The following is a 23,705-nucleotide window of genomic DNA, read 5'->3' on the forward strand; positions in this document are numbered from 1 at the left end:
AAGATTTGGATTTGAGCTTGACTTGCTGGATCTGCTGCAGCTCATTTCATCCCTCAGTAGGCATTGATTATCCATGAATTTAAAAAGATAAGTTATGAATGTGAATCAGGCATTTTCTCCCATCCTAAACCTGGTTCTCCAAAGAGGAAGGGTGTGTATTAAATCATACATCACAGGGAACTAGAGCTCAGGGCGCAGAGGCACGTCTGAGATGCATAAAAAGACAACAGCAGCACTCCAGTGAGTCATGGATGCGGGGCAGATACTGACATGCAAGACACAAGGTCTACTGTTAGGCACACTTTGATCCTCCAATGTGTTTGTTTTAGCCAGCGCTGCTTGCAAAACGGCAGACATTGCAATAAAATGAGCTTTACAAAGTTCACATACCCGCTGAGTTCTGTGGGGCTTACACACTAACTTAAATCTTTTGTAAGTCTCACACGGATGAGAGTGCTGACCTCCATCTGAACTTTTGAAGTTAAAGAAAAATACATCATGTCATTTTATCATCAGGTAAATTACAGGACACACCGGAAAGCATTAAATCATAAAATTAGTGTTTGTTTATTATTTATGTCCTTAAACTGAAGTGACAGTTTAGTATAATTACTTTTAGGTGACACTCAATATTTCTGATTGACAAAAAATGAATTAGTATTTATATGTTAAATATATGAAATCTGCAAGCTGAATTTTATTCCTTTAGTTATTTTAGGGGGATTTTATGTCTTTTAAAATATGTTTTATTTCTTTATCTTGACTCATGTGATTTTATGAACTGCCTGTTTTATTTTGCTGCCCGCATGAAGAACCTTGTAACTTGTTTTTTCAAAAGTGCTTTACAAATAAAAGTATTATTATTATAATTATTACTTGTCAGAGGTGGAATTAACCACCTGAACGAGGGGATCTGCAATGAGTAGCTCCATTAAAGCTCCATTACCCTTTAATGCAAGATTTCTGTAATAAAAAAGTCAAATATATAATTTTTTTATATTTATTTTGCTTTAATAATTCCTCTTAAACATATTGTGTTTTTTTAATTTCATTTTGTGCTTTTATGCCACAGATATTTTATTTATAAGAGATAAGACAAAGGATAAAGTGGGAAACTTGGAAGAGAGTAGGGAATAAGATGCATCAAAGGGACGTGGGCTAGAATCAAACCAGAGCCCCGAGCTTTGAGGACTAAGGCCTCTGTACCAAGCAGCAACCTCCATCTCAAAATATGAAGCCAATGCGGAAGTGATAAAAACTGCAGTTCATCGAGCATTCACTTGAGGCTGACTGTAGAAACACAGTAAACCACATACACACCCATTAAAAGAAGACGATAAACATGTTTACAGCCTGGTTCAAGAAATAGCTGAGTAGCTAATTTCTCTATCTGCACACACTGTACAATGGGGGATTTTTTTATAACTTAGAATTTTCGAAGATATTAAACTTACGAGTTTTGCCAAATTAAGGGCATGGCTGACTTGATTGATAGGCGGGCACCATGTAGCTTTTAGCGAAAAGGCTAAAGGCACTCCTCTTTACTTCACACTAGCTCGGACGAAGTTAGGTTGAGTTCAGCATTTCAACTATGGCACCCGCCGACGATCGGCTTTAAAACAGCTCCGTACATGGGGCACACAATTTAACCACTAAACCAAACCAGTGCCCCAGCTGTCTATTGGATGGATGACAGCTCTGCTATGGGCATACCCTTTGTTCATTTTCCAGTCCCATACCTGCATCCCAACTTATATGGGCTCGCCATCTTCAGACATAACTCTCCATGAAGCCATGATTCTTGGCTGTCGACAGTCGTTTAAAGCCTCTGCTGCAAAGATAAGCTTATCCTAAGACAGGCATCATAACGCCACCTCAGTTTTTGGTTGACTCGTCCTACTTTTCAGCAACTTGTTCCCCACGTCTCTCCGTCCCCCTGGCATTAAAGCGAGAGTCACAGCTGGCCTCAGTCATGAGGGGTTCACTCACTTTACTGATAAGTGGCGTCGTCTGTGGTGACCAATATAGACAACGAATTACTAAACCCTGAATATAACATGATCCCACTTTTGTCAGATGTAAGGTGACGTCATTTTCAGATTACCTTTCACAGAATGGAAGGATTCATGAGGTGCTCAGTGTGTCTCCTCTTCTTTCTGCTATACTGGATTTGGGATGTTACTTCTTAAAACAGAAGCAGGATACAACAAGACACAATTATAACAACTACTTTCAAATGTAAACATCACTTATGGGGGGGCTGTTATCTGGTGGTGGGACGTGTTTCTACAGTTTAAATGGGGCAGTATGGCGTCCTGAAATCATAAATGTATGTGAGATGATGGTCATATAGTAAACGGCTCTATTTTTCATTATGATTAAAATGAGTTTCCCGCAGTATGAAGGACTTAAATCAATGATTTTATTGTTATTTGTGAGCTGCATAATGTCTGAGCCAAATTGTGGGTTTGAGGCTACTTGTACATTTTTTTTATTGGCTGTATCTATTTAAGTTTGTTTTGATGCTGGAGGGCTTATGAAAGAACAGCCCAGTCCGGCTTAAAAAAAAGCTCCCACTAAAAACATCAAAATCAAACTTTCAGTGCCCTCACAGAAAACTTTTCTTTGTGACCTTTTCTAGGACATGCTTAAGAACACACCGAAGGGCCACGTGGACCGTCTGCCCCTGCAGCTCGCTCTGACAGAGCTGGAGATGCTGGCCGAGAAGCTGAATGAACAGAAACGAGTGGCTGACCAGATTGCAGAGACTCAGCAACTAGCCCGCAGCGTCAGTGATCGCCTGCTTAGTAAGGTGACTGGACACACGTGCACTCCCTCGCACACACACACACACACACACACACACACACACACACACACACACTGCAATCAAATCAGCTGTTAGCCAGCCTCTGAACCCTTTAACTCCTCTGCAGTGTTATCACTGCGAGCCAAACACCTTTAAATGAACTAGTATATACCCATCGCTTATATCACTTTCCTGCACATTAATCTAGGGAGGCATTTTTATTTGTAGGAATCTCCCACAAACGATGCCCATTATCATCCCTAAACAGCACCAAATGCAATGGCAGAGGCGTTGCTTCTCCATTACCACACTGAAATTACAGTCCTGCCGCTGCAGATCTGAACAAATGCTGCTCTGAATAAGAAGAATTAGGGGGTAAATGAGACATTTAATTGGAAACTGTAAGAGAGCTATCTCTTTCACCCCGTCGCTCTTCCTCTCTCTCCACTTTACCTCCCGTCTGTTCCCCTCTTGCACTCTCTTGCTCACTCTCTCACTCCACTTATAAACTCCTCTTCTCTTTCTCCAGTGCGACTGCCTCTTCCTCTCCCTCCTCTCTCTCCTCCCTCCCTTCTTTTCTTTTTATTTCTCTCTATCAGCCCTTGCTTTCCAGGACTCTGAGATGAGCTGATTCGGCCAATCTGGTCCACTCCACACAGAATTCCATTTGCTGCGGTGACACTGCAGAATTCCAATAGGAAACGGTCTCCTCTATTGCCCCCATAACCATCCAATGAAATATTCATTTTTTGTCTCCGAGTATCCAAGTCGCCGGAATAGGACAGATAACAATGTGAGCGAGAATGGGCTCTGCACACATACACACACACGAACACACCCACGGTGCTGTGCCCTCTGTGCCTGCCGATGCTTGAAGACTTCAAGGGTGTATCCTTCTAGAAGCTCACTTCTACAGGGAGCTGTGAGGTTTTGTGGCTATCAAACAGTACTTCCACTCGGACTAATGACTCATTTTGTGTGATATCTAAGCCGCAGCTGAGAGCAGCCTCAGATTGCCTGCAGATCCAAGTCAGTGAAATATGGTCAGATGAGTTAGAGCACTGCAGACTGAGACGTGGATTCAGCAGAGGGATTCAGCTTTACCAGATAAACAAAAACACCAAAGTATCAGGATTTGGACTCCTGAGTTGTATCTTACCTCCTGCATGTGTTAAACTTTAAATTGCTCTGAAGCAGGCATGTACGGCTGCTGCGTCCATAAAAGTAAAAGTTTTGATTTAAACAGTCATAAAAGACGTTTGACGACAGTAATAAAAAAAGCTTTCTGTCGCTATTTTCCTTTGCCAAACATATGGATGACTGGAAGGCACAGCATGAGTCAACACAGTGTGGTAGCATAAATTGCATCTGTTAATGTAGTCTTCAGCTGGGTTTGTTTGTGTGGGTGCATGTGCCCGTAAAGGTGTGCATACAGAAAGCTGTATTTGCATTTATCTCTATGTTTAGCTGCCTTTGTTGTTTTGATAGGGGGTTTCTGTGTCCTGATGCTCAGACGCAGAGCCGCTTCGGACTCTGTCGAAGTGGTACGATGCAGACAAAGAGGAAAATATGTAGAGCTCTGAAACATGTTTAAAGTATTCATTTTTAGGATGTTGCTAAAGACAAAATACTAAATCTGAATAAACATGCTTGTGCGTGTGTTAAGTGTGAGGTAATTGGTCTTGTTTGCTCGGGATGGTTAGGTTTTATAGTCTATCACACCACAGAAAGAGCTAACTAGTTATACTTTTTGGCATTCCTGCCTTTACAGCTGAAGAGAGACAGGAAATGTAGGGAGTAGAGAGCAGGGGAAGACATGCAGTAAATGGTCTCCTACAAGGACCTCTCCTACAAGGACTATAGCCTCTGTATATGGGGCGAGCTTAGACTGCTATAGGCCACCAGCGCCTCGTGAGATGCAAATCATTTCCCAAGTTCCAAACAAAGCATTGTCTGTGCTGCTGGTAAAAGAAAGTGAATGTCTTCAGTGACAGACAAAAATAAGGAATGGGAGGAGAGAACACAAAAGCACAGGTGACGAAGAGCTGCCATTATGTTCTGAAGATGAGGACTCGTGTTAATTGTACCCTTATTTTCATACTGTTTTATAAAAGCAAAGAACAAGTGAGGAGAAGTGTGTTACCAAAAACAACCAACAACATAATGAACAAGGGCAGATCATTCAGTGCAGACAGAGACGCTCAGACACAATCAAATAAGTATTTAAGAGTCTTAATTGTGTCAGTCTAATATTTCCCAGTATTTTTTTTGCCGCCTCCTACTGAAGCAAAAGAACAAATAATTATTTCAGACAAGTTTAAAATGTTCATACAGTGAAACAAACATTTTGTAACAGCTTTCCTTCTTGAAGCCATAAAATTTGCTTAAAAAATGACATATGTGTCTTTACTAAGAACTCAGCTGTTTTTGCAAGGAACAAAAAGTTGAAAGAGAACCTTGATGATTATTATTATTATTATTATTATTATTATTATTATTATTATTATTATTATTATTATTATTATTATTATTATTATTATTTGGATTTATTTTATTTTTTTAAATACATTTTTAAAGTTATATTTTGGGGCTTTTACACCTTTAGTAGAGAGAAGAGGACAGTGGATAGAGCTTGAAACTGGTAGAGATCAGGGGGGAATGACATGCAGGAAAGGGGCTGGAATCCAATCCCAGCTGCCTGCTATATAGGCATAGGATTAAACCATCAAATCACTCACCACGATTTATGAACAGTTTCTACTCAAAAGCCGTCACCACACCCAAAACACCACCTAAATGTAATACAGCAACAATGTGCAATAACTATGTGATATATCCATGTGCAATATGGACTCTCTTCGTGTATATTTTTTTTTACCGCAGACGTTGGCAATGCATGTATGGTTTAATGATAGCATTTTGTGGTTATGTGTGTGAATGTGTATCTGTATCTGTTTACCATCTATTTATATTTTTATGATTGAGACCAGTCTTAGCGCACCTTCATTTCGTTGTATGTTTTGTAAAACGACAATAAAGAATCTTGAATCTTGAATCCTGAACCATTAGGCTAAATCTGAGTCCATATCCAGAAGATTCAAGATTCAAAGGTTTTTATTGTCAATTTTCACAATATATATGAGGCATACAGGAAAAACGAGATGCTGTTTCTCTCTTCCAGCTTTCAAATATCAAAAATTTAAATATAAAATACAATAAAATATAATAAAAAACAGTTATAAAAAAAAAACACCCTATGTACACAGTGCAGGTAGTGCAGTAACAGTTTAAAAATGGACAATGTAAATAGATAATAGTGCAAATGATATTAAGGAGCAGACATTATTCGAGATGAGTAAATGATTAAGTAAACGGTTTACGTGCAAGAATAGAGAGATGACAAAATTGTCGACACAAAATGTAACTTGACGTCAGTGGCAGCCTGTGCAGGTGGCCGCTCAGCTGGCAGACCCCTCACCACACCAACTGATCTTTAACCTGTGACTGCTTTACTCACTGGAGGAATCTTAATTTCAAAAAACAAGCTGACCTTCCAAAGAGAGTCGAGATAATGTCAGATGCAGCTCGGTACCCAGCCTCCTTGAGTGTCCTCTGAAGAGTCTCATCTCAACATAAACTCCAACCTTAATCCAACCTTAACAATATGTGATATTCAACCTTTATGTGCGTACATAAACTGTATTCCCAAGTATGAATAATGAATTCCTTGTGGCTTCTTTCATTAAGAGGATACTCATGAAACTAGCTGCAGTATAGTTTTTTATATTCTGATTAAGACATCCAGTTTAACCCACATATAAATTGCTATTGTGCTCATATTTTTCCACATCACCCCGCTGCATGTGTGCCTTGTGTGTTGACCTTCAGCAGCTTGAATGTGTTGCTAATCCCCAATGAGACATCTGTTCCTCCAAGCCTGACTTCTGTGTCCTCCAGGCGTTGAAACCCTGGAGGAACCATCCCTCTTTGTGGAGCTGTCTCCTCTGTGCCTCTGATCTGACTTCTGTGTCCCTTTTAGCAACTCAACTCGGAGCAGGGGTCGTTGGTCCTGTGCGAGACGCTCACCGAGACCGTGTACGGCGAGCGGGGACAAGTCCTAAAGTCGAAGGATAGAAAGGTCTTCCTCTTTGATGATGTGCTGATCTGTGCCAACATAAATGTCAAGTAAGTCCCTGTTGACGCTAAATGTCCTTGCTACCAAAATATACTTTGCTAATGCGTTCATAATTTGTAGTTCTAGCATGTACTTGTGTGTAAAGTTTGAAAGGAGAGTGTTGAAACTGCACAGTGAGGAGAAATTGCTAATAGGTGGCACAGGGCTCTAATGGGGTGCCCTCGGTTTTGCAAGGATATTTTGGCAAAATGCATAGCAAAGAGAAATAGCTGCTGGGGATTTGAGCACTATCTTGGGTTGCAGGAGCTTTATCAGCATTAAACAAATGGTAGAATGCCTAACTACAGCTACAGGAGGCCCAGATAACTGACATAAAACATTTTTTGGTTTCTCTCCAATTTATCTTATGTGACAGCGCCATTGATCACATCTCTCTCTCTCTCTCTCTCTCTCTCTCTCTCTCTCTCTCTCTCTCTCTCTCTCTCTCTCTCTCTCTCTCGGAGTACACTGAAAAAGGGATTTTGTATATTTTGCAAAAGCTCCTGTCAAAAAATGTCGCTGAAAGCTCCTCTTCTTCTTCTTCTTCTTCAGCCTCCAAAGTAATTATCACTCCATGTCTCATTCAACTGAAGTGTCCCAGAGTTGACTTTGTCTGCCCCGCAGGATCTCGACAAACCGATCACATTGTTGATTGTCGGTGTGATTACAGGAATACATGAATAGCAAATGAACTCCTCCTCACAGCCAGGGGTACAATTTTGGCGAGGAACATGGGTGATCATACAGATTCTAATTCCCTCTCCCGAGTCTTCTTCATGACATTTCAAAGAGAATCTCCTCCGATGAGGAGCTGCATGTAGTGCTGTTGGCAGGATGCGGATTGGGAGGGAATTTTTCTCAGGTTGTTTTCTCGCTTCTCTACATCCCTGCATTCTGGCCCTTTTCATATATTTCTCCAAGTCAACCGCATAAACAGTAAGCTCTCTGATCAGATGTTTTTCTTTTCTTACATGTTTAATTTTTAATAAGTAAAACTCCTGGAAATGTGGCTTAAAATAGTAAAAAAGCATGCATAATATCAAACGTAAGAGTGTCCCTGAGTGTTCGTTAAAATCTGAATGAAAATAAAACCTTCACAACAATTTGAACACCTTCTTTTAAAGACGGCTAAATTTGCTGTAAAACCATTTTCCAAGACTGGGGGCGCGGCAGATCTCATTTTGATTTTGACATGTCCTTGGCTCAGCAAATGATAATATGTATGATGCATTCCTAAAAAGATGGAGTGGCATTATTGCCCTGAAAGCCGTGAATTCAACGCTAAACTAGGGCTTCAATTGGCTCCGAGGGGGAGAACAGGGAGAGAGTTCAGCATCCTGCTTTACCCACAGGAGATCCTGGTCAGCTCAGACCCTTTGTTGAGAAACCGTCTAGAGAGCCAGCACAGAAGCAAGACCAACAACTGCTGCAGATGGAGTAAACTCCACCACATTATTTAGCTATTTTTAAGAAAGCCCAATGTAAACATTAAGTCAGGATAGTGGTAAGAACTATTTGACAATTTTCAGTGCTTTACTTTGCCGTCAGAAAGCCAGTTTGTTTTTGCACTGTTTATGGATTTGACTCATGTGTGTTCCTCCGCCTGCAGGACACTGATCGGTCCATGATATCCTTGCTTCTGTTTCAGTTCCCCTGCCGGTTTCGTAACAAAGGGGCTGAGCTGACCAGCACCCCCTGTAGATAATAAACGTACTATTGACAAGTACTTCATGCAACCCCACTACAAAAACACCAAGCATTTTTGCAACCTTGCAAAATTGAGGAATCATCCTGTTTCACCTACAGGCACCCAATTTACATCTCTAAACTTATTTGATATATAAAATACTGATTCCAATTCGTCTGCAATGTCAAAATATCAGAGAGTATTTTATATTGTGTCTTCAATATCTGAAAGACTGTATGATGAAGCAGACTCTAACCGGAGCTCTAGTGTGATTATTTCTCTTTCACAAGCTTCATAATCCAAACTCAGACTCCATACAGTAAATCCATAATAATAAATCCACTACTTAATAACTTTGAGGGAGCATTTATCCATGTCGTAAACTATTAGCTGCCCACTCAGGCACTCCCTCAGTCTACTGACCAATGACAGGCTGCCGTCCAAACTTTCCACCAACCAGAAAGTAATTGTATGATGATTTAATAATCCCTCTGTGTCTCATTGGGGGTTTTGCAACAGTGCAGCTACTAAAATGATGAGTAGAACCATGTTAATCTAATAAATAACGTGTAGATTATCCTCTGCGTCTTTGGATTGCAGTAGGTGGGGACAAACAGTTTGAAACAAGAGTTTCATTGGCGTTTACTTTGGTTTTATTCAGTTTTTATACTGTTTTTTTTGGGGGGGGGGGCATTTTCTTCAGTAAGTGTAAAAAATAAGTTGTCGTACTCCCCTTGTGTGCATCATGTGATCAGTAGGAATCAATTAATATTGAGTTCTACATTTCAATGAAAAACTACTTCACTGTGTCACACAGAACATTTGCATCTCTGCAACACCCTGCTCCTACCAATCATTATCTTTGTTTATCAAATACTGTAGAGACTTCAAAGTTTGCGCAATTTGATGTTACTCTCGGGCAAAAACAGACAAATGAGCGACATGCTCATGTCGGTAAGTCCCTTTACACAGAAAAAGACCCATTACGCCAAGGGGCTGAACAGCGTATCACCTAAAGCACTTATATTTTTCAGAAATTGCTTCTGAAAATGCTGCAGCAGATCGGAGACGGACCAGACACAGACCTGTCGGAAGTCAGATATTAGAGGAGCTAAAATAACAATTTATATCACAGTGTTGGATTGAAACTAAATATTAACACCTCTTGGATGCCTACTATTTGCACTTAAGAACATATATTGTATAGACACATAGAGGTGTTCATAGTTGGTAGTAAACTTTGACCTACAGGGACTTCAAAAGCATGTTTGAGGTTTTTTACAGTTTGCAGTTTGAATAGGTCTTTTCTGATATTTCATCTGTCTTATCTCCACCAGGGGCCCTCCAGATATCAGCAGTCTGGTCCCTATTGGGCCCAAGTACACCATGAAGTGGAGTGCCCCCCTGCAGCAGGTGCAGGTAGTGGAGGTGGGGCAGGAGCCATCTCAAAGCAAAGACACCTTCTTCCCACAGAGCGGAGCCAGGCGGCCCAGCAGCTCATGCATCCCAGGTAATGCATCCCAGCAGTCCTGTCTCATTCCTTCCCCCCGTATGTCATCCCGTTTAAACTCATCACTTGGACCGACTCCTCGTCTCAGCCCCTCACTCTGACTCAGCACGGCTAATCTGTTTCTGTTCTCAAGTGTCCCGTGGAGGGCCAGGCGATGCATCCGCCATGCTGCTTGTCACTCTGATTGAGGATGTGTTTGCGAGGAGGATAGTGATGACGGTCACTTGTTCCCATCTGCCTTGGGTGTTTTATCTTTGAGAGAGATGTGGCGGCGGAGAGCCCACTCCCCCCCATTCTTGCCACAGAATCCCCACAGTCTCATTTCACTCTCTGATAGACCACAAACACATCCCGAGAGGAGTCATCAATCTGCAGAGATTATTCCTTCCCTTTCTAGACCCAATTAGAGAGCCAGTAGCATGTAGATAGGAATCGCTGGTTGAAACACTAGTTCTCCCAGCACCCCTCACTAAACTCTGGTGTACACATAGCTTGACGAGATCCCTGATAAATGCACCATGGGAAAAGGGGGGGTACAAAGCCTTATCAGGATGTAATGGTACAGGCTTTTTGAAAGTTGCAGCTCCATGACTTAAATGTTAATGGTGCCTCCTTCAGAGATACCCATGTCATCCTAAGCATGCAGCTACGCCTCTGACTCTGGGTTTAGAGTCTCGATGGATTCAGTTTTCCGTTTGTTCAGGTAGTGTATACTCACAACTTTTGCTGCAAGGTTCTGGGATCATTTAAGGTCAGATCTCAATGCAGCTTTTTCTCCTTCTCCAGATTCCGACTCCGACATTCTCTCCTCCTTTTTTCACCTTTTCCGACACACTGCAGTCACCTTAATCATGTCTATCCAGAGAACCTCCCAGAACATCTGCAGGGCTGTTCTCCAAATTTCCTTTCAGACAGACTGTCCCATCTATTTATAGTTTCATCCCCTGTGATGTCATTCAGTGGGGTGTCTAGTCTGAATCCTGCACTCCTTCAGCATGGCTCAAAGAGGAGTCATTATTCATCTTCTGCAGACCCTGGCATTCCTCTTTATTGAAGAAAGCTGGCCTTTAGGGGAAAACGCGGGCCGTCTTTCTTACTCCTACCTTTTGTGTCTGCTCTTTTCTCTGCTGTGCTGTCCCTCTTTTTTCTCTTCCCCTCAACACGCAGTTACAAATAACTGATATAATACATGAATATCTTCACACAGAATGATGTTGTTCCCTTAGTGGAGGCTGAAAGGGAGAGGTGTAGATCTTTGTATGTTGAAAAGACATCAAAGAAAACATTGTTTAAGATCTTGTAGGTTGTTTCTGATTCACCCGGCAACTCTTAAACTTAAACTCCAACTAGCCAATTAATCTTAAGGTAAGAAAACACTCAGACAACAGTCAGATAACTACTACACTGTGATCCAAATTACTATGCAAGTTGCATTTTTTGTGAATATTGAAAATAAATATGTTGACAGTTGTCTTCAATTTTTTAAGGAAGTCAGATAGTAAATATATTTCTTTAAATGTGTGTTTAAAATTATGCTTTTCAAAGTATGTCAGCTGCTTATTCAAATAAATGCAGAATCTGCAGAAATGAGTGTGCCAAATTATTATGCAAGTTGGTGATAAGAGCATATAACTTGTGAAAATTAAAAACTAGGAACCATTTTAAAAGTTCTATTGATTGAAAATAATAATATTTATCACAACTGTATTCAAACTTCAACAAAAACAACAGTTTTCTTTAGATTTGTATACAAAATAAAACTGTTAATGTCTTTGAAACATTTCAAATCTAAAGTGTTTCTCAAATGTCCAATATAACCTCCTTTTCTTTCAGTGAGGGTCAGAGGTCACTGGTTTAGTATGGTTTCTGATGACTTCTCTGTTAAAACTGTGAGCTGTACCTTGTTAGGCTTCCCAAAGCTGCACTTTTGGGCTGTATTTCTTGCCATCACTGTAAATCACCTTCTTTATTATTGACCACAAGTTCTCAGTCGGGTTGAGATCAGTTGAGCAGGCAGGCCAGTTCATGAGGCGATCCTCTTTAAAGCCCTGAGATGCCATTCTGTCCTGGGAATAACGTGAGGCATGTGACGGTGCATTGTGCTCATGCATGAACACTAGCATCTTCTGCACTTCAGCTGATTGACTTTTCCTCCATGGAAGGAAACTTTAAACCATCCTGAAACCAGAAAGAACCAACAAGTTCATCATTAACAATGACAGCCCAGAACATTACACCACCACTAGCTCGACAGAAGTTAGGTTGAGTTCAACATTTCCAATATGGCTCCCGCCGACGATTAACCTTAAAACAGTACTTCAGAAACAGATGATTGACGTCACGGATATTATATCCATTATTCATACAGTCTATGGTTCTGTCTCTACGGTTCTAGACTCGAATAATATTCCTATATGACAACCAAAGCCAATCTATCCAGGTTACAACACAAACCAAAACACTTATCAGAATAAGAGCCTTGTTCCTTATTTAGACATCACTTTATTTCCACCTTTGTTAATTGTTTACTCACAGCTCCTTTAACTCTGCTCCAGTTATCCACACACACACTCACTGTTCTGTCCCCAATGTGTGTCCGTACACAAATCGACAGATAGCTTACAGATGAATAAAGAGAAAATTCAGAGGCTGAAGTAAAGTTCAATGTCCTTTACTGTTGTCATCATTTTCGTGAAGGTATTCATTGTTGTAAAACTGAAAGTATACAAAAAGAGCAAAAATAGAAACAAGTAAATACAAGTAACAGTTTTTGCGTACGAATATTACAATTAAGCAGCACTTCAGTAACAATATAAACTGACAATGCAAATGAACTTAAAAGCGAAGCTTTCCAAGGCACATCAAAAGGAGGAAAGAATGAGGTTGCTGCAGCTGTCTGCTGTCCATGTGCTGATAGCTTCAGCTTCTCCTGACAGGCTTGATCATGTGATCAAGCAGAGTCACATGACTTAACTGGCCAATTGAAAATAGTGGAATGCATTACACCACACTAAACCAATACTTTTACACAACCAGTAGTGGGAAACTAAAATACAAACTTCTTGCAACATTACACACACACACACACACACACACACACACACACACACACACACACACACACACACACACACACACACACACACGTCTGTATCTAGTGCTGTCTAGTCACAGCAGCTTCCCCAACTTGTCCGCTCTCTTCATCTGTCTGTCTCTTTTTCTCGTTCTCTCTGCAGAGCATCAGTTTGTTAGCACAGCAATCTCACAACAACAAATCAAGGATCACAAATGAATTGATTGAGGATGGGAACTTCTCCTGCCACAAAAAGCTTCAAATTGTCTCTAAATTCACTTCTGAGCCCTCCAAAGTGAAATCTATGGCGACTGGCGCTCTCTTTAGGAAGCAGGGTTTTCCTGTTGTTTACTCAGACCCTGTCCTGCCTTCACTCACGCTCTGTACCCCTCTCTTACCGCTGCGTCTCTTTTGACCCACTGTCAGGAGAGCAGGCTTTTTTTCATCAGAAGTGAAGCACTGGGCTTTGGCTGTGGATCAGAGGAGGGTTTTGATGCAGGTGTGGAAGCTGCATTGTCTTTAAATCCACTGGCAAGTATTACTGGCACAGCAGCTCAGAGCTAGATTGCTGACTTACTCCAGAGAAAGCAGGGATGGAGCCCTCTGGGGTTCGGCCTTCCTCACACCGTTTAGCTATGTGCCTGGCAGCCGGTGTGGATATCCATGTCTAGGTGTGAAAACCATATCCTGCCTCACCAACGGGATTACGCTGGATTACAACTCAGCACATTCACCTCTCAGGCTGCAGCCAACAGCAGGCCTCAGAGGACTCGACAGACCTGTACAGGGGTCCATGCAATCCTTCTGCAGAGGACAGTAGACATTGTTCTTGCAGCTTTCAGCATTTTATATTCAGATGTCACACCTATTGATTTCTTTGTACAGATGACAGATGTCACCAGCTGCCTCTGACAAAGATCCCATTAAACCCCAGAAGCTACAATGGAGCTCTTAAACGAACAGCCCCAGCCCAGCCCACCCTCTCCTCTTCCCTCTCCTCTTCCCTCTCCTTGTCCTCTTAGAGCTTTACTCTCACTCCATTTGTGCACGTGGGTAGACAAAAGGCAGCGGGTCCCCTTAGAGGAGCATGCTTCACTAAGCCTGCATAGCTACAGCTCAGCTCTCCTGCTACTTTTTATACAGCAGCAGTGACAGTGCAGGACAGCTCCAGAGCAAAATCTACCTGCAGAATTTAATTAGGCACTTCTCATAGAGCCTGCTGGGAAGATGTGGGCCAGGGGGAGCTGGGACCGAGGACGGTAGACAGGAGGAGACACAGCTATCGATTTGCAGCAGTAGCAGAGAGAGACTTTGAAGGTAGCACGCCTCCAATCGATGCTGCATTTTGCGTCTAATGAGACACCTGCATTCCTTTTGGGCAGCAAAAGGGCATCATAGCTCCAAATAACAGTTTCTCCATCTGATTGTTTTTACTCATAAATTCAGCCTCTGTGGTTCAACACATAATGAAGATCGATCCTGTCAACATTGAACCTCTTTTATTAGTGCCACTGGAGTTTCTGCAAAAAGCAACTTTTCTGTCTTTCTTTCTCCGCTCGGTCGTTCCCTAAAGATTATTTTTCTCATTTCTCTTCTGCTTGTTGGATATTTTGACCTTGAACTTCAATATCACGCAGGAGAGTTGGTTCATATTCAGTATACATTTATTGGATGTTTTTTTTATGTGGTACGCTTGGGATGTATTAGTTCCTCCTGAGACGGTTAAAAGAGGACACAAAGAAGACGTTTCACATCAGTGAGATGAAAAATAAATATCTGTACCATTTTCAAACAGCAGAGAGAGCTATTTCTTTTGTTTGAGGTCATTTGTCTCTTACATCCTAGGCGTACAGATTTCAGAATTGCTGGACTTGTGTTGTAAAAATTTAACATCAAAGGCGTCTGCACAAATAAGATCCAGTAATCAGAAACCAGGATGTAGGTATTTATCACATACACAGTGATATGATGGACCAGGTTTCTCTGTGTTAATGTAAACACCATATCCTGAATATGATATAATCTGGGATAAGGCTTACAACCGGGATACTCAACTCCAAGGCCAACTACTGTGATGTGTAAATGTACGGAGATGAGCCATACAAAGTGTTTCAGAAAGAGTTCAAAGAAAGATCTCCTGTCACAGGGCCCCTCTCCACAAAATATATTATTTCCTGCATAATAAGAATAGATGATCATAAATGAAGAGCCTCTTTGTCTGTCGTTCTTCTATTGTATTATTCAGTCACTGGTAGAAGTTTTACTGTTTTTTACTGTTTTTACTGTTATAATTGTTACAATGATCATTATTATGATTACTAGGTGTGCATAATATGGATTCTTTTGGCCCGGCACTCCTGCTCCTGATGGCCACTATCGCTAACATTACTGATATTTTTTTTGTCATATTACTTATTTTAAAGTGTGTAGTTTATGCACACTTGAGGATAAGACGGGGAGATTAAAAGAGCAAAGATGCATCATGTTGATATTCTAACTAAAATCACCGCTGTTAAAACACAGAAATCAAAGAACAGGTCTGACTGAAATGGAACAGTTAATTAAAGTGTTATCTCATTTTAAAAGTACTGTTTTCAGCATTTTTACCTGTGCCTGGTTGTAAGTAAGTAAGTAGTAGGTAATGTTTATTTATAGAGCACCTTTCAAGAACAGAGGTCACAAGGTGCTTTACAACAACAACAAAATAATAACTTTAAAGGCAAAACAGAGATTGCAAATAAATACAAAAACATGACATGAAAACAGACAGATTAAACAAAGGCAAGTCTAAACAGATAGGTCTTCAATTGCTTTTTAAAACTGTCAACAGTGTCCACTGCAGTTCTGAGTTCCAGAGGGAGACTGTTCCAGAGTTTAGGACCAACAACCTAGAAAGCAGAGTCCCCTTTAGTTTTGAACCTGGTACGAGGCACAACCAGTAAACCCTGACCAGAGGACCTCAGAGTCCTGCTGTAGTTATAAGGCTTCAGCAGCTCCCTGATATAGACTGGAGCCTGACCACTGAGCGCTGTAAACAATAACAAGAATTCTAAACTGGATTCTACATTTAACTGGAAGCCAGTGCAAAGATATGAGGATCGGAGTAACATGAGACCTTGTAATACGGTATTCCTTCCATAGAGCGTCTTAAAGCTATTTGCTAACCACATTTAGTTACAATGTTGCAATGTTACATTGTCATTTAGCAGACGGTTTTATCCAAAGTGACGTACATACGAGAACAAGAACAACACAAGCAAAGATCTAGACAATAGGAAACAAGATCAGTACGAGTAACAAAGTGCTTCAAGTCAATTTGGGTGCAGGTACTGCCAAGCAGTGTAAAGGCAATGCAAAAAAAGTAAGTACGGATTTTTTTTTTTTTTTTTCAAAATAAGGAACATACGGAGCCCCTAAAGTGACGTGCAGATTTTTTTTTTTGGAAAGTATCTCGTGCGCACGAGATACTTTCTCGTGCGCACCAGATACCAAGTTAGCACTGGAGATCAACCAGTTTCGATCTAAAAATGACAGTACAGCAGTTAGTTGAGCTTTATTTCAACCTTGGGCTGCCTTGTATCTTGTTACATTTATATACGGACTGTTAAGTCTGCATTTACGAACTGTTTGTAATTTGTGAACCTCACTGCATTTGTGAATGGAATTTTTGAGACTGCAGGGCAATGTCTGTAACCAATCAGATGTCTCACTCCTATGCAGCCAATCATAGTGTAGATTCCAGGGTATGTGGTTGTGAAGCGATCCCTTTAGCCATGCCCGAGACCAGAGCGCACCGAGACCAGAGCGCACAGAGACCAAGACTAGTCGATATCCTCCCGCATTTAGGCAGTTATTTAATGAGGACTATGTTTGATCCTTTGTTACAATGGGTAGCCTATCTGCAAACATTTTATCCTCAGCCCGTTACTGTATTATTGATCAGTCTGACGTTCGTTTACCTGCATATGAAAAGTGCTTTAATTCCTTTAATTTGAACATTATACTGAAGAACTGATTTAGCTTTGGTAGCTTTGGTAGTCTTTGGTAGTCTTTGGCAAATCAAAGTGAACTTATTTTTATTGATCAGATATTATCTGTGGTAATAATACTGTTAAATGTGGTCACTAGATGGCGCCCTTGCTCTTTGTATTGTACTGTTCTGTCAAAGGTTACACTGTGCGTGCAGATGTGACGTCATCACACAGTATTTGCACCCTGTTATGTTAATGAAGAGGAGAGCAGGAGATTATGTTTTATGCCAGGATATTAATGATGAAACCTCCTGTACGGCCTCAATAAATATGTCAAAGTCTAAAGAGTAGAGACCGACTCAAGCTTTGCTTATTCTCCAAAGCAAGAAGACACCTGCGCACTCCAGTGCTTTACAAATACATTGAGCAATTTCCTAATCAGTGTTCTATTAACTTTGATATACAGCAGTGTAAAACGGACTTCAGCAAATCTGGACCAAGCATAAAACATCATCATGGTGTTAACATAATGGGTTAAAGGAATTAAAGCACTTTTCATATGCAGGTAAATGAACGTCAGACTGATCAATAATACAGTAACAGGGTGAGGATAAAACGTTTGCAGATAGGCTACCCATTGTAACAAAGGATCAAACATAGTCCTCATTAAATAACTGCCTAAATGCGGGATGATATCGACTAGTCTTGGTCTCGGTGCGCTCTATCTCTGTGCGCTCTGGTCTCTGTGCGCTCTGGTCTCGGTGCGTTCTGGTCTCGGTGCGTTCTGGTCTCGGTGCGTTCCGGTCTCGGTGCGCTCTGGTCTCGGTGCGCTCTGGTCTCGGTGCGTTCTGGTCTCGGTGTGCTCTGGTCTCGGGCATGGCTAAAGGGATCGCTTCACAACCACATACCCTGGAATCTACACTATAATTGGCTGATACTTTCTCGTGAGCACCAGATACTTTCTTGTGCGCACGTGAAAGTATCTCGTGCGCACGAGAAAGTATCTGGTGCTCACGAGAAAGTATCTCGTGCGCACGAGATACTTTCCAAAAAAAAATTTCTGCACGTCACTTTAGGGGCTCCGTAGGAACAGCTACAATGAAGCAACCAAACAATTTAATACCTTCCATTATCATCATCAACATTTAACATCACCACAAAATGACCAAAGTACCAAGTGCTGGGTCACTCAAGAGCTGAACACAGATTCCCAGAGTAGAGAAGGACAGTGCGAGTCAATTGTAGCTGGAAGACATGATCTGCCACTGGGGACAACAGTGGAGAACAGTCTAGCTAAGTTCATAGTGCTTCTTAAAGAGCTGGGTCTTTAGCTGTCTTTTGAAAGTTGAGAGGGACTCTGCAGATCGAATGGAGTTGGCCAATTCATTCCACCATTTAGGGGCAACAGAAGAGAAGAGTCGAGCTAGTCATTTTAATTTTGAGGCCTTGTGTGTTGGAAGCACTAGGCACTTTTCAGAGGCTGAGCGTAGCGGGCGAGAAGGGCAGTAGACCTGGATGAGGGGTTCCAGGTAAACTGGAGCGGTTTTGGTGGCTGCTTTGTAAGTCATGATTAGAGTTTTGTATCTGATGCGAGCTGCAACTGGAAGCCAGTGTAGCGAAATGAGCAGGGGAGTGACATGAGCTGTCTTAGGCTGGTTGAAGACCAGACGTGCTGCTGCGTCCTGGATCATTTGCAGAGGTTTAACTGTGAATGCAGGGAGGCCTGCCAGTAGAGAGTTGCAGTAGTCAATGCGTGACATTACAAGAGCTTGAACCAGGAGCTGTGTTGCGTGTTCTGTCAGGTAGGGTCTGATCCTCTTGATGTTATAGAGGGAAAAACGGCAGGACCGAGCAATCGAGGCAACATGAACCTTGTAGGTTAGCTGGTCATCAATCATGACACCCAGATTTTGGGCAGACTTAGTGGGCATGAGGTTTTGTGATCCAAACTGGATATTGATCTGTGGGTCCATAGTGGGACTGGCTGGAATGATAATAAGCTCAGTCTTGGACAGGTTGAGCTGTAGGTGACGTTCCCTCAACCATTTAGAAATGTCAGCAAGGCAGGATGAGATCAGAGCTGAGACAGTTGTGTCGTCAGGTGGAAAAGACAGGAAAAGCTGTGTATCATCTGCATAGCAGTGATAGGAAAAGCCATGGGAGCGGATCACTGCACCAAGTGATGTGGTGTATATTGAGAACAGGAGGGGACCAAGCACTGACCCTTGAGGTACCCCTGTTGATAAGCCATGCATATTGGACACTTCTCCTCTCCATGATACTCTAAAAGATCCCCCTGTGAGGTAGGACTTGAACCACTGGAGGGCAGACCCTGAGATACCAAGTGAGGAGAGTGTAGAGAGGAGGATTTGGTGGTTTACTGTGTCAAAAGCAGCAGACAGATCCAGCAGCAAGAGAACTGAGGACTGACCCGCTGCTTTAGCCACACACAACGATTCTGTTACCGACAACAGTGCAGTTTCAGTAGAGTGGCCCCGCTTAAAGCCAGACTGATACTGATCAAGTAGATCATGGTTCTGTAAGTATTCTGAGAGCTGGTTGAAGACTGTGTGCTCCAGTATTTTTGAAAGGAATGGAAGAAGTGAGACCGGCCTGTAATTTTCAACCTGGGCTGGGTTGAGAGTGGGTTTTTTGAGCAATGGTTAGTAACAGAAGAAGAATGCTAACTGCATTAAACAGCAAAAAAAGAAGAACACAGTAGTGACAGCCATCACCGATAAGATACGAGTGACTCTCGAATAGTGTTTTGGCTTGAAATGCCCATCCTTAGTCCATACATCTATTAAAACTTGTATCACTGGTGTTATGGATCAGACTGTGAATGTGTGTAGAGATCACATCATACAGCACTGTACGTACTGCTCCAAACACTCCATTAACTGCTGAAATCCTTGGTCCTGTACCTTAGGGACAGGTTGATCATCTAGTGCTGTAAATTCATAGTTTTTATCATTGATTGCTTTAACTTTTGGTTGTTTCTGCTAACCTCTGAAGTTCTCAAATACCTGTGGTATAAGCATGACGGCACTCACTGTTATATGATTCTAACTGCAGCTTCTCTGCTTCTTATCTTTTCTCCTTTGTGATATTGACCTTTTGGGTGACTTAAAAGCTTTGTTAAAATTTGATGACTCTCAATCCCTCCTCTTGGAATACTTGGAGCGCATGTTTTGCAAGTAATAATCATGTTATCATCCACTGAAATAGTGGGGGACTCCATGCATCCCTGTTTGTCTTGTTTTTTTTTCTTTACCTTAATGGGACATGTGGACCCTGGAGAGAGTAGCTCCTACCTTGGTGGTCACCAATGGGGATCCAAATAAATCAAATATACCTGAGTAAAGTAAAATAAGTAAACTATAATATGTTTGTCGGATTGTTCTTTAAAAAGATGAGAATTGTCAGATTTTCGTAAAGGTTTTCTGGACACCTCTGAGTTTTGGACTTGTGTTCACTCAGAACAAGCACTCTGAAAGCATAACCTTGAGACTTCTGAAGTTGTTTTGGCCCTTTCAAATTTACTTCATCATTCTCAAAGGATATTCAGTCTATCAGTGATAAGTTAAACTCTTTTCCTTGCATGTGACTCACCTCTTAGGTAAAGCCATCCTGGGTCCTCCGCGGCTCTACCAGGAGCTCCAGGAGCTGCAACATGACCTTTCTGTCGTGGAGGAGGTCACTCTGCTTGTGGGCACGCTGCAGGGGATGTACCAGGTACGTGTGCCTTCATGTTGACACTTTAACCGATGCTGGACCATCTCACAGGGAGAATCTGTTAGCTTATACAGCATTTATAATGCAACAAAGTCTAGTCTTTGAGTATCCTGAAAAGCCCTCCATAAATAAAATGTAAAGTTGTGAGATTATTGTTACTACATAATGCATCAAAGTCTGTCAGGTGGGGAGATGTCAGGTAGAAGTTTTCCTCAGTCCGAACCTCTAAAGTCACAGTTAGTAACATTTATGACAGCACTCTATGGGGTCCCTTTAAAAGCCTCAGTTCAAATTGGCCACTTAAAAAAAGACATGCACCCACAGACTGACCTTCAAATGTGCTTTTTATCCTCCCAAAGCTGCACTGAACTTTGAAAACTGGTCACAAGACTGTTATCTCGAGATTTGACTGATGTGCTGGAAGATATTTTTGGAAATTGCATGAAATACGGAATGTATGCCGTAAACTGCAGCTTACCTTACAGTAGCTCCTAAACCCTGAGAGCACCCCAAAGGCGGCAAAGTCAGAGTAGAAGTCTACAGAGTTAATTAAAATTCCCAGATTCAGTGCGAACTAAGAGATCAAGTTGGGATGGTAAAGAGAAACCATTTGGGGAACCCTCCTTTTTGCTATTCCTCTTAAAGAAAGTGCAAAAAGAAGTCTAAAGATGTTTAAAATGTGATCAAAGAGGCGGCCTTGCATGCCTCTTGAATCTTCAATTCCTAACTGCAGGAAGCCTCACATCTATCTCCTCATCAACAGAGCCACAATAGTGGGAATGAGATGTTCCCTCTGATATAGAAATGTCAGATTTGCTCTGTTGCAAAAAAGGAACCATCAGTGTCCCTCCTGTAGCGTTCGAATCAGGACACTTCCCAGTAGTCTGTCACTAACACATTCACACTCCCATACACTCCACAGCCAGGGGGGCACACTCCTGCAATCACCAAAAAGCCTCTCAGGCTAATGATGCACCTTTGCCTCCCTGCACTTAATGAGCACAATGTCCTCAGGAGGAGTGATATTGGCCTGGCACTAAATGGCTTATTTTCACTTTCCACCCTGTTATAATATTGTCCAGCGAACAAATAGGAGAAACACTTCTGTGCAGCTCATTGACTGCAGAAAATTGATTTGATTCTATTTGACTTGAGGGACTGGCTTTTACTGTAAAATGGATGCTGGTGTTGAAATAAATTCAACGTTATATTTGAGGGGATAAAAATGTGGCTGCGAGTGGATGTGCTTGTCTGTGTGTTGGTGGAAAAAAATATATGCACTTCCAGAGTCCTCCCCTGTGGTCTGTATGCATGAAATGTGCTTATATCTCAGCTATATGACCAGCTGTATGCCACAGCAGAGATACAAATGTTAACTGTGTGTGTTTTTCCTTCAAAGAACCTGAACACCACTGTGGCCCAGGACTGGTGTCTGGCTCTGCAGAGGCTTATTCGCATCAAAGAAGAACAGATCCAGAGTGCTAACAAATGTCGCTTACGCCTGCAGGTGCCTGGCAGGCCAGACAAGTAAGTACTATCTCCCATACAGATGTGCTCCATGTGAAATGGATTGTAACGCTTCAATGCCGTCTCCAATTTCAGATATTTTTGAGCACAGGTCATCAGATGTCTATCGGTTGCATGTTTATGATAATTAATGACTCTTTAACGTACAAATTATCTGACCATCACCAAGCGGTTTGAACCCCAGAGATGATTAAAGATGTTTCCCGTAACATTTCAAATATTGTGACACAGTACTGTAGAGTTTTACAGGCCTACATGGGGAGGAAGATGCATATTAAAAACAGTGCTAACAGCAAAAACAAACAGCAAACCTCTGGTGTTAAAAAATGAAGCCAACGCTCAAGCCAACAAAGTGCAGCCTAGAAGTATCCACTTTAGGCTGACTTGAAAGCCAAGGAAATGCAAGGGACAGCCTCAGGCCTTGTGGAAGTATTAAAACTGCAGTTCCTCAAGCGTCCTCTTGACGCTGGCTTTGGAAATACCGGAAACCACATCCACACCAATTGAAAACAGCCGATCTTTACAGCAGAAACAAACATGTTTACAGCCTGGTACAAAAAAATTGTGTAGTCTGAATAGCTCATTTCTCTATCAACACACTGTAGAGTACGAGTTTTCCATTATGAGAGGCACAGCTGACTGGACAAAGCCCGCCTCTTTACCTCACACTAGCTCGGACGAAGTTTGGTTGTGTTTAGCATTTCTAATATGACACCCTCTGACGATAGGCCTCAAAACAGCGCTTCAGAAACAGATGGTTTATTATCCAGTCTATCAGGAAATGCCATTGAGTCCCATCTTAAAAGGCCAGCTTTGCAGCAGAACAGGTATATAGCCTGTTTCTCGCAGCAGAAACACCACAAACCACATACACGCGACAGTGCAGAAGATATTAAGATTGCAAGTTTTGCCCATTTAAGGACATGACTGACTTGACTGACAGGTGGGAACACAGCTGTTGGCGAGGAGGGTCAAAGCCCGCCTTACACTAGCTCAACAGAAGTTAATTCTCGTTCAGCATTTCCAATATGGCAATATGGATGATTGCAGATGTGTGATCAGGGATACCACGACCATTATTTATACATTCTATGGTGTAGGCCCAAAATGTCAGCTAATGCTGTATCTGAGCTTCCATCCACCCCTAGCTCTGGTTAATGGCTACTACTATAATGCTACAATGCTCTACTACCTGGATGTAAACAAACACAGATGAAAG

The 23,705-nt window shown here is 41.8% G+C and overlaps 1 protein-coding gene across 1 annotated transcript in view; it reads left to right on the plus strand.

The window, feature by feature from the left end:
- arhgef10la (Rho guanine nucleotide exchange factor (GEF) 10-like a) overlaps positions 1-23,705 on the plus strand; it is a 218,187-nt gene that overhangs the window by 68,260 nt on the left and 126,222 nt on the right. The window contains exons 14-18 of the mRNA XM_034684285.1: positions 2,642-2,812; positions 6,849-6,994; positions 10,008-10,180; positions 20,844-20,959; positions 22,359-22,486. Coding sequence (XP_034540176.1) covers positions 2,642-2,812; positions 6,849-6,994; positions 10,008-10,180; positions 20,844-20,959; positions 22,359-22,486 — 734 coding nt within the window. The remainder of the gene's footprint in view (positions 1-2,641; positions 2,813-6,848; positions 6,995-10,007; positions 10,181-20,843; positions 20,960-22,358; positions 22,487-23,705) is intronic.

This window comes from Notolabrus celidotus, chromosome 1 (genome assembly GCF_009762535.1).
Source record: "Notolabrus celidotus isolate fNotCel1 chromosome 1, fNotCel1.pri, whole genome shotgun sequence".
NCBI lineage: Eukaryota > Metazoa > Chordata > Actinopteri > Labriformes > Labridae > Notolabrus > Notolabrus celidotus.